This window comes from Trachurus japonicus, chromosome 23 (genome assembly GCF_045865225.1).
Source record: "Trachurus japonicus isolate A0001 chromosome 23, Traja_1.0".
NCBI classification, from domain to species: Eukaryota; Metazoa; Chordata; class Actinopteri; order Carangiformes; family Carangidae; genus Trachurus; species Trachurus japonicus.
Window position 1 is genome coordinate 23356225 of NC_140929.1, and position 12208 is coordinate 23368432.

At 40.9% G+C, this 12208-nt stretch overlaps 1 protein-coding gene across 1 annotated transcript in view; it reads left to right on the forward strand.

Annotated features, from left to right (window-relative positions):
- The window catches only part of ttll12 (tubulin tyrosine ligase-like family, member 12), a 54579-nt gene extending 51510 nt beyond the window's left edge, over window positions 1-3069 (forward strand). The window contains exon 14 of the mRNA XM_085769337.1: window positions 2721-3069. Coding sequence (XP_085625463.1) covers window positions 2721-2872 — 152 coding nt within the window. The 3' untranslated portion in view covers window positions 2873-3069. The remainder of the gene's footprint in view (window positions 1-2720) is intronic.
- The last annotated feature ends 9139 nt before the right edge of the window (window positions 3070-12208 follow it).

Consider the following 12208-nt stretch of genomic DNA (forward strand, 5'->3'; position numbering starts at 1 on the left):
TATGTACACACACATACACAGAGGTGACGTAAAGGTAACTAAAGTTGACAGCTATTTGCATGCTTATTTGCAAAGAGAGCGATCAAGTCAGATCTAAATTTGAGATTTAAATTTGGGCCCTTGGTTTGAAGAATGTTAGGCACGCAGGTCAGTTCATAGTAGTCCAGTAATTTTAAGCCAAAAAAGGGGTCAATGTTAAACAAATTGCAACAGAAGCAAACTCAACTGATTTTGTATCCTCAACATGTCCTGAATGAGGGGAAAAAAAGCCCCAAAGAATTTTTTCTTTAGATATCTCCATGAAAATTACCTTCCCCTAATGGGATTCTTCAGGGCTTTTTTCCCTCACCCAGGACATGTTGAGGATACAAAATCAGTTGAGTTTGCTTCTGTTGCAATTTGTTCAACCTTTTTTCATAAAATGACTGGACTATGGTGAGTCCTATCAGACTCAAAGAATTTATTACAGAATAATGTGTCAAATTAAAGTGAACAACCAGCAATAATGAGCAATGATCATCAAACAGAGACAGAAGCCATGTGCATTTTTAAATATTTTTTTTACATGGGCGCAAAATAAATTGATCCGATTCAACTTCAACCTCAACAAACTTTATTCTTCCGTTCGGAACTTAAAGGGACAACGAGGAGTTTCTATTCGGTTATAAAAAAGTCTCACATTAATGTGGATGAATCTACGCTACCCACACTTGTTAATGGCTCCATTTTCGATAAATATATCGCTCTGTCTCTATCATTATTTTGTTATTATTAGTGGTGGTGGAAATGCTGGTCGAGCCGACCAGCTTCGGTTTCGTGGCAAGTCATGAGAATAACGCCGCTGAATCGCCGTTTATGGTCGGAACTACGACGGTATCTGAACCTCTTTGAACATCTGACTTTAATTATTGATGAATGAAAACATGAGTCTGTCTTGCGCCGGTCAAAGAATTTCACGGTGCGCGCGGAGGCTCATAAATGTAGTGTGAAAACGCTTCGCTTTTCCAAAACTCCTCGTTGTCCCTTTAAATCGTGAAGAGCATCAGTGCATATTTACCATTGTACTGATTAAAACATGCATGTACATGCAAGAAACAACTAATCAGAATTAATTCACTGTGACATGGACAGTGAAGTTTTGCCGCTCAAATATATTGAACAATAGAAGAAGCCTTTCCTTCCGTAAACACACGCTGTCCCCATGCTGACCCTCTCTCTCATACATTCCTCTTCCCTCTGGTCAAGTCCACACAAGATGATCCAATGGATCTATATTTTGTGCTGCAAGCGTTCCTTTTGTTTCTGGTTTTCTCTTTAATTAAGCTGCAAGCACAACAGTTTATACTTCTCATGCAAGACTACAGTAGTCCTTATATACAGTGACGGCCACATACACATGTTTAAACAAACAGTTCAGATTCCATCTTAAAGGGATAGTAGCATTTTTTTTAAAATGGGGTTGTATGATTTACAAATAGCCCCTAAATACTTTAATTGCAGTAGAAGACTCTCTGCACTCCTCCCGTTAGCAACGCCAGCCCATAGCCCTGCCCAGAGATTTACAACATACAGTGTTGTGAACAGACCCAAAGAAACGGCTTTCACGGCCTAAAAGAGGTTTTACCTGTACCTGCACTTTGAGGGGCTGGAAAAAAATTATATTATAGCGAACAATGGAACTGTGTATTTTTTTTCAGGTAAAACCTCTTTTAGGCCGCGAAAATAGGCCGTTTCTTTGGGTCTGTTGTAAATCTCTGGGCAGGGCTATGGGCTGGCGTTGCTAACGGGAGGAGTGCAGAGAGTCTTCTACTGCAATTAAAGTACTTAGGGGCTATCTGTAGATCATACAACCCCACTTTTAAAAAATGCTACTATCCCTTAAGTACAGCGTATGTTTGTAAAGACCAGTCATCAAAGGAAAGCACTATTTGCCAGAGTCAGTTCATAGAGTTTGTTTACTCAACCCTCATTAAAAGAAGAGAACCTCCCCCCAGATCACAAGAAATATTTCAACAGAAAAAACAGAATCACAGGAGCGCTGCTGGTATCCCTCAAACCACCGGTGTTCTTGCAAAGGGTAAATGATCAAAAAGAAAAAAAGTGCAGGCACTCAGGTGGGTTGGAAAAGTTAAAAAGCCTTTATTTTAATGGGTGAGATTAAAAAACACCAACGCGTGTCGGCTTGCACCTTCCTCAGGGTGTGTGATTAAAATAAAGGGCTTTTAACTTTTCCAACCCACCTGCCTGCACTTTTTTCTTTTAAATATTTCGACAGATTTAAAAAACAAGTGATCCATTACATGAGGGTCTCTGGGTAAATATTCAAACTTTTATGTCAAATTGTTCCAGATACAGAACATCTTAACCGTCCTGTTGTCATCACATTGAAACATACATCCCATGTCCTCTGGGTCACACTGTCCCAATAAATAAATAAATAAGAAATAAAATACAAATACTTATTTATGTAATTATTTATTTATTTACTAATGTATTTTTCCTTCTCCCTCAACAAATACTAATTACAAATACTGGATGCATTTCACACACCCCATACTGGTCAGGTCATTTGGACCCCCACCAGGATAGAGGCTGCGTCTTCTTTCTAGACCGCCAAGGTGTTTCTGACCCCACCGGGGCAACACAAGGGTTAATAATCATCACCTTTCCATCACTTGTTTTTTTTTTCCTAATCCATGTGTGTTTTCACTCTGGGACAGGTGAGCGCGTCATGGAGCCTCAGATCTTGGAGTTGAACTTTAGCCCAGACTGCGCTCGGGCCTGCCTCTACCACCCATCCTTCTACAACCACATGTTCCAGACACTGTTCCTGGATCAGCCGGAGGACTGCCCGGTCACACAGATCGCTTAATCACCTCAAGATCTGCAAGAAGATCAGTGTGTTTGTAGATGTTTTTTTTTATATATATATACATACATTCTTATTCATGCTTATGATGCATGTTTGCCTATGATCTGGTCCCTTCATGACTGACACAGATCCAGAGATTAAAACCAAAACACTCCTTTACAAATGAGAAGCAATAAAAAATATTGTTGAACAAACTAGACTACCGTAAACTATTTTATGGCTGCAATGAATGAAAATCTCTCAGGAACAACGGTGTTAGGTTGTTACATGAGGAGTGAACAGTTCCTTAAATGGGATTTTGAACATGCAGAGGAAGTGGAGCACACTTGTTAGGATTACCCGTCCAGAGTGGAATGCACTGTGATTTATGGCAGGAGTGTGGGATTCTTCTTTGGACCCTCCCCTTTGTGTGATAGTGTGTGTGTGTCTCTGTGATCATTAGTTTGCATCTCAATAGGCTTTAAATCCCTTTTTAGTTTGTAACTGGCGAGGCAGTGATAACAATTTACAATCCAAGATAGGTACTTGAAAGCCCTCAGTGAGACCAAATGAACTGTTAACGTCTACACTCTACAGTCTTACAGTGGGGGCGGGGGAGGGTCATGTGGCCTGTCATCTGGCAATTTGGCAAATGTCATTCTTTAGTGTGCAATCATTTTTCTCCCTGTTGTTACAAAACAGGCAGTGAGGCCAGAACAGTGCATGTGTGTGTGTGTGTGTGTCTGTCTGTCTCTCTGTTGAACACTTCTTTCTTTTCAACTGCTGTCTGAGCATCATGTGAGCTCCATGTTTTGCACACAGCAGTGGTCGTTGGCAGAAGACTGGAATTCAACAATGCAGCCTGAGCCAATCTGTTTTTTTTCATAATGCACCAAAGTCATGAATGATCATGCGACTAATTCTACAGCCGAAGCATGAAATGGTAAGGAGCTATTTAAACCTCAGGAGCATGACGGCCACGTGTCCTTAGGTCATCAGCCTATTCTAAGATGTGTGTATCTGTTCAAATGTCGATGGATGCATGGATGAAACAAGTTCAAAAGTGCAGTTGCAAGTCAGTTTTTTTTTTTTTCATTTTTATTTTACCTTTATTTTACCAGGCAGATCGCTTAAGATAAAAAAAAAAATCTCTTATCCAAGCAAGGCCTGGCCAAGAAAGCAGCAAACAAGATAAACACACAAATAAGAAGGGACAGCACGGAGCCCGGGATATGACATGCAAGAAAAAAATCATAATTTGTGGCCACACAATACAAATTAGTTCCCACGAAATACTAATTTGTGGCCACGAAATATTAATTAGTTCCCACGAAATATTAATTTGTTCCCACGAAATAGTAATTAGTTTCCACGAAATACTAATTTGTGGCCATGAAATAATAATTTGTTCCCATGAAATATATATTTGTTCCCACGAAATAGATATAACGTGCGTACAAAATACTAACGTACTCCTGGACACATAGGCACCGATTCCGTGGGCGCTCCGGTGCACGAGCAGCCACTGACCAGGTTGAGCACCCACTGGGGGGGGCACGCCACCAGATGTGCATTTCTCCGTGCCGCGCCTCGACCCCTCAGCTGTGTGTCTGTGGGTAGCTCGTGTGTGCGTAGCCTGTGTGAATGTGTGTATTAATTCCTCTTTTCAGCATCTCTGTTAAGATGAATAAACACAAATCGCCGCAGAGCGCGCACCTGGCACAGAGGTGCGCGCTCTGGCGCATCTGGCACAGTCAGTTAACGGCACCGAAGGGAAACTGGCTCCGCTCCGCGGCTATTTCACGTCCAACCTCGATGTTAAGCACATGTTATTGATATTATAGCGTCCGACCCGACTTAACTACAACAACATAACACAAACTTATCTGACAGCTCTCACTTCTTCCTCTGCTCCTCCTCACTCACTCACACACACACACACACACACACACACACACACAGGACTCTGTCTTCCTCACACTCACCCCAGCCCCTCAGTTTCTCATCCAACCATACAGTCAGTCAGGAATCCCACAAAATAAACATCATAATAACAACATTACATTACTGCGGGGTCTTTACAATATTTTCAGTTGTGCAGTAGCATTAATAATTAATAATGAGCGATGAGCCCGGTTCAGCCCCCCCCCCCCCGACGTCAGTGCAGCAACCTGGCTCTCAATAGTCTGATGAGATGCCTCTCGCTGATAATGAATCCCTGCAATGCCAGGCTTTGTAGTTCATCCCCAGCCTAAAAGAAAACTCTCCCTGTCCATTGTGTGACAGCGTGACTGTTCCTGTTTGAGAGGTGCGCTCGATTTGCTTGCCCAGCTGTCCAGGAATAATATACTATTATGTTTTAGTATTTTGTGCGCACGTTATACTTATTTTGTGGGAACTAATTAATATTTCGTGGCCACAATTTATTTATTTTTTCTTGCATTTCATATATCCCGGGTTCCGTAGGACAGACATAAGAGAGAGAGAAAAGAGAGAAAAAAATAAATGATAAATGACGTCCAGAGCCCTATGTCCTACAGTCCGGCGGGGATATGGGGGAAGAGAAGGAGGAAGAGAGGGCTGCGTGGTGGAAGAGAAGGCTGTACCAGGAGATCCTGAGGGAAGAGAGATTATGTTGAATCAAACAAGATAGAACAGGACGATGCACAGCAATTGTTAGTTCAGTTCAGTTTTATTTATATCCCTAGGGAATTTGGATTTGCAGCGAGCATTACAAACATAATAGACAAAAGACAGCATCAAAGACATCAACATGTCACTAGCCACAACGTAGTGCAGTAATACATAAAAAAAACAGTAGGAATAATAAAAAACATACTACTAATAATAAATTACTAGAGAGATTTAGTTAGTTAGTTACTTTCTGTCAAAATGTGATGATGTCACATAAATTTAATCATGAAAAATAATACCTTAAAAATTACGCCATCCTTTGGTTACATAAGTAATTATATAAGCACTAACAAAGCGGTATTGAATAGAATGAAGGTGTGTCTGAATAAAAATAGTATAGTGTCATTACAGAAATGTTCCACACTGAGAAAGTGCCTTGCGAAGCATAGGGGCCCTGCTCTCTTTGTCGTTTGTAGAGCTGGGGTCTGGAAAAAGCTGTGAAAACATGAGTATGTATATGAGGATTGTACTGCAACGACGACATCACAGTCCTGGGGGAAAAAGCGGGAAAAACCATATGGGATTACGTATTGCCTCGAGGGTTTCAAATACGGTCTCAGGAAATTTGTAAAGATGGTTGGTGAAGCGAAACCCACCTGTTAAAATAAATCTTATATAAAATATAAAATGACCATTCAGCTATTTTGTGATTGATGAAGACAAACAATTTTCTGCAAGCAAAGCTCGACTGATGGCGTACGTCTGCTGCTGCTGCGTCTGCTGTGAGTAAGTATTATTTTACTTTATTTAGAGCGGACAATGCTTAGTGGCTATATTTCATTTCATTTATTAGTTTATTTCATAGGGACAGTGCACCACTAATCAACAGAGTTAAAAGAAAAACTGTCAGTGGGCCAGAGTTAGCCAACAAGGCTAGTTTTCGTCCGTTGTCCCTGGCCAGATGTTAAAGGCAACCTAAAAAAAAGGGGGGCAACAATTAAATACTTTCAAAACACAACTTACATAACAATTGTGGTATATTGATGTGTTGATGAAAAGAAGGGATCACCGCTGACACGTCTTCGCTTGTATTCAAAAAAGAAGTTTATTAACAAGAAGAAGAACAGTGTACAAAGAATGCCGAATCCTGGAGCATCTCTGGTCAAAAATGAGATCTCTCCCTCCTGGCCCAAAGCTCTGACCTTATATATGTTTCTAACTCCAAACACTCCACCTTCTCCAAACTAAGGAATGCAACCAATCAACAAAGACTTCCTTGATCTGGACTACCCACTTTCCGGCATTCAACCTCCCGACCAAATTGGTAACCTCTGGGCCACCACAGGTCAACGGAAGAAGACACCCCTGACCTAAGGTTTCAGCCTAAACAAAACAATCATCAACTTTCCAACAGACCAAGTTGCTTCTAGGCAACATCTGGAACCCATGAAGCAGAGCATCAATTCACACATTCCTTCAGTTCAGAGAAAGCACACACAATAAGAAGAACATAAGATAATACAAGATATTTAAGCAAGAAAGTTAAGGTGTATAATACACTACACAATCTACCTAGCAAAAGCTCATAACAACAAGTAAAACAAGTAAGAAGTCTGACATACAGCATAACAAAAACTCATGGCATGCAGACATAACATGCAGACAGGGAGAAGAAGAACGAGAGAAAGCAAGAGAAGAAAGTACAGCTAGAAACACGCAAGTAGCACACAGAGCTAAAACATTAGCACAAACAATATCAGACATTACAAGGCAGGACATAAAATGGCAGGCATTAGGCAAGAAAACAAAAGCTAACAAACAAGCAAACAAACAGGAAAAAAAAAAACAGGACATATAATTACAAGAATTGAGAAACAGCCAAAAGTAATTGGTTAGTGTTAAAGATGATGATTTTTATTTTCTTGCTAGCCAGGAGATGTCTGCTGAAGAGGAGGTGGAGGTGATGTCAGATTTTTCAAGGCCTATGACTAAAGGTGGGTCTCCATCCAGCCATTTGTGCTCAGTTTTACTTTCCCTGCTTCCCTGAAAAAGCAGGGAAAAACCATATTTAATATGGTGAATATAATAACGCTTAACCCTATACTCTCCATTATAGGGGTTGCAGTAGTCGCTCCATCACCCCGTGAGAGCGATTCACCGGTGGAGGGAGAAGAACCCCCGCCATATGCTGTGGAACTGGAGGTGGAGACAGCTGAGCAAACCATTGATACACATCATTCATCGAGCGAGGGAGAAAGTGGAGAGGAAGATTACGTTTCCATGGCCGGTGGAGGTAGGCCTGTGTTAGAAGAAGAAAACTCTGCTGGAAAAACCTTCCTGACTGAAATTGAAACAGTTGCTTTTAACACTGTAATGCTGAACATGCATTTAGAGGCTACGAAGGTCAGATACACTCTTTAAAACAAGAGGTGCAGGTAAAAAATGCAGAGTAATCTCAGTCCTTTATAAAAGTTTGATGTCATGTAGAAAGTCTTCCTCCCTTTATATCAAAGAAAAATGGGAAAAGGAATTAAAAGAACAAATAACAGAGGAAGAGTGGTTTAATATTTATAAAACACAGTGCACGTCCACTAGCTCCAGGATCTGGAGAGAATTCAACTGGAAGAATACGGTCAGATTTTTTATAACCCCCAAGATTAAAAAAGGGGCAGTGTCTATTCAGCAGCCATGCTGGAGAGCATGTGGCCACATGGATGCTGACCATACACATATACTATTCTGGTCCTGCCAAAAGTTAAAAGGATACTGGGACAAAATATGGAGGGGTTTACAAAATATAATAGGATATGAGATACCAAAAACATGTAAGATACTCTACTTGGGGAATCTAACACAAGATACAATACAAAAAGAGGATGAGTATCTTGTTAAAGTATTGCTGTCAGCCAGTAAAAAAACAATTACCAGAATGCGGTACAAAGTAGACCCCCCAGACGGAGTCAAGTCAAAAGTCAAAGTCAAAATCATTTATTAGTCTCCCGTAGGAGAAATTTCTCTCGGACAGAGAGCAGTGCTGCGTCACAACAAAGACAAAAACGGTACAAGGGAAAAGCAGCAGAGAAGTACTAAAAACATACAATAAAATCATTAAAGTGCAATATGCCTCAGAAAAGTACTAGTGGCAGATGTGTGGACACGCAAACATTCATACATATCATCACACAGACTGCTCATTCATAAAGTTAATGGACAGAGGGATGAACGAATTTTGAGGCGATTATGCCTGCAAACAACACGCAAACATTCATACATATCATCACACAAGCTGCTCATTCATAAATTTAATGGACAGAGGGATGAATGAGTTTTTGAGGCGATTGTGCCTGCACAAAGGGACTCGGTATCTTCTACCTGAATTTAAGAGCTCATATTCAGGGAGAAGTGCGTGCGTAGGATCTGCTAGAATAGCGTTTGTCAGCCTAATGGTGGCCTGTTCAAACAGATCTTGAGGTGAGCGTGGGACAGGGGAACCCAAGATTTTGCTAGCCGTCTTGACCAGATTGAGTATTTGAGATTTGGCTTTTACTGTGAGATTACCGAACCAGGACGTAATGTCGTATCTCAGGATGGACTCGATGGCAGCGCAATAGAAGATGTTCATGATGTTATAGCTAACGCCGAACAGGCGGAGTCGCCTGAGAAAGTGGATGTGCACTGTGGAAGAGATTTTTGTAATGGAGAAATCACACATAAACTGAGATTACAAGAGACACAATTTGAGGATAAATGTGAAAAATGGACTGACTACAGAAGACGAGAAGAGGACACCACCATTGCCACTGAACAATAAGGACATTGATATAAGGATGAGTGTTTAACTATGTATGTATGATGTGCCCTGACACTGTAATTGTTGAAAGAAAATTTGAATAAAAGGCGCATTCGTGTGAGTTACACCCGGCGATAGGGTGGACCATCCAGAGATCAAACAAACAAAAAAAATGGCTGAATCAGAACGTCTGATTGAAATCCCTACACATCTTCTGGAGCTTATCTCTGACTTGAATAGTGAAGCAGTAGACCTGTCTACTATAAACCCCTCCAGCCAGCCCCAGTAGCCCTCAACATGCATCGGAGAGAGATACTGAAGTTTTTTTATCTTCTCAAGATGAACTACTCTCTATTGTAACCTCATATAGACATCCTTCACCAAACCTATTTCCGGAGGGTTTAGATCTTAATGAAATGAATGAAGCTGAAGCATGGAGTCGTCAGACAGACTGTGTTGTGAGAGCCTCTCAGCTGTAGAGGAGGGAGATGGGAGGGGGGAGAGTGTGGAGGAGGTATGGAGTCCATCTGATAGAGAATGTTGTAACATCCTGGATGTCGTAGAAGGTATTCAGCAACAGGGGGAGAGTCCTAGCAGGGGAGGAGTGGAGGACATGGGGGCTGATACAACTTCAGCTAAGCCTCCACCGAACAATGCCAGCAATGTTGAGGATGACATGGAGGTTATCGATCGAGGGAGATTTAACAACCAGGAAATACGTACTTTCCTTCGTTTTCCTCTTCCTGGTCCGTCCAAATCTTGCGTGATTCGCAGTAACCGCACTGACGCCGGCGCAAATCACGCGAGATTTGGACGGACCAGGAAGAGGAGCTTTGAGAAGCTTCCGCTACAAACAAGCTTAAAATATAGACTTATTTAATTTTTTTCGGGACAATTACGCAATTTGGGGCTTCAGCACAAGACGGACATTACATACGAGCAGCATGGAGGTATTTGGATGTTTTTTTGTGTGTGTTTTTTTACGAAGAGCTCTGGTGTCCCTTTACAACCGTTATATGGACATGCACTGCTACACCAAGACCCCCTGTAACTCAGAGAAGGGACGGAGGACTCTGAAACTTCTTCCAGCCCTTAGTCCACATGAGGGTGAGTAGATAATGAGCGAAATATCATTCTAGGGTGAACTATCCCTTTAACTGTTCAACATTAATGGAAGCATTCTGTAAATCCAAACAATGCCTGTATCTGTTTAACATACACAGTTCATGTTTTGTGTTCATAAACACAAGACAGGATCTAGCCTATATATCATTTTACGACCTTGAGTTCATCCTTCGGACGAGGCTAAACATCAGCATAAGGCTCTGTGAACAACAAAAACACATTGTCCTCGGGTACCTCTCACAAGGGTCACTCATGCCTCATCTATTACTGTTACTTTACACTTACACTTTCCTTCAGTTCCAAGAAAGACAGAAGAACATAATGCATGATGTTAAAGCAAAAAGTTTAGGTGGATAATACACTACACCATAATGCACCAAAGTCATGAATGATCATGCGACTAATTCTACAGCCGAAGCATGAAATGGTAAGGAGCCATTTATGACGGCCACATGTCCTTAGGTCATCAGCATATTCTAAGATGTGTGTATCTGTTCAAATGTCGATGGTTGCATGGATGAAACAAGTGCAGTTGCAAGTCAGTTTTTGTTTTTTTTTTCATTTTTATTTTACCTTTATTTTACCAGGCAGATCGCTTGAGATAAAAAAAAAAAATCTCTTATCCAAGCAAGGCCTGGCCAAGAAAGCAGCAAACAAGATAAACACACAAAAAAGAAGGACAGACATGAGAGAGAGAAGAGAGAAAAAAATAAATGATAAATGACGTCCAGAGCCCTATGTCCTACAGTCCGGCGGGGATATGGGGGAAGAGAAGGAGGAAGAGAGGGCTGCGTGGTGGAAGAGAAGGCTGTACCAGGAGATCCTGAGGGAAGAGAGATTATGTTGAATCAAACAAGATAGAACAGGACAATGCACAGCAATAGTTAGTTCAGTTCAGTTTTATTTATATCCCTAGGGAAATTGGATTTGCAGCAAGCATTACAAACATAATAGACAAAAGACAGCATCAAAGACATCAACATGTCACTAGCCACAACGTAGTGCAGTAATACATAAAAAACAGTAGGAATAATGAAAACATAATTACTAATAATTGTGGTATATTGATGTGTTGATGAAAAGAAGGGATCACCGCTGACACGTCTTCGCTTGTATTCAAAAAAGAAGTTTATTAACAAGAAGAAGATCAGTGTACAAAAATGCCGAATCCTGGAGCATCTCTGCATCTCCACCTTCTCCGGACAGAGAGAAACCTCCCGTCCAGATGTCCAATGACCTTTGACTTGACCCTTTAACTTTTAGGCTAGCGAAAAACCACATGTCCTGTATCCCATGTCTCTTACCCATTAGAGAAGACAACCGGGTCATTCAGTCGTCTTGGACCATGCCTATCCCATTAGGTCAGATGACATCTAAGCAAATTGTGGAACCCATGAAGTAGAGCATCTGTCCAAGCACTCCTTCAGTTCCAAACAAGGCACACATACAAAGAAGAATACATAACAAGATATTAAAACTAAGAACATTAAGGAGTATAATATACTACATAATAAATTACTGTTAGTTTAGTTTAGTTTAGTTATTTAAAAAGGACAGTGTGCAGTGACATTAATTATTGAGACAATAAAAAGATGGCTGCACCAGATTTAGCGGAGCCGCTAATTTCCATCTGTAGTCCTGTTTTACATACAGTAAGTACATAACAATTTGACAGACAAACGGTTGCGACAAACATGGCAATTAGTCATAATAATAATGCATAATGCTCTGCACATAGTAAAAAAAATGTAAACAGTCTACACAATGCATTAAAGTGCATAGTTCTGCAAGAATTGAAAACAAAATAA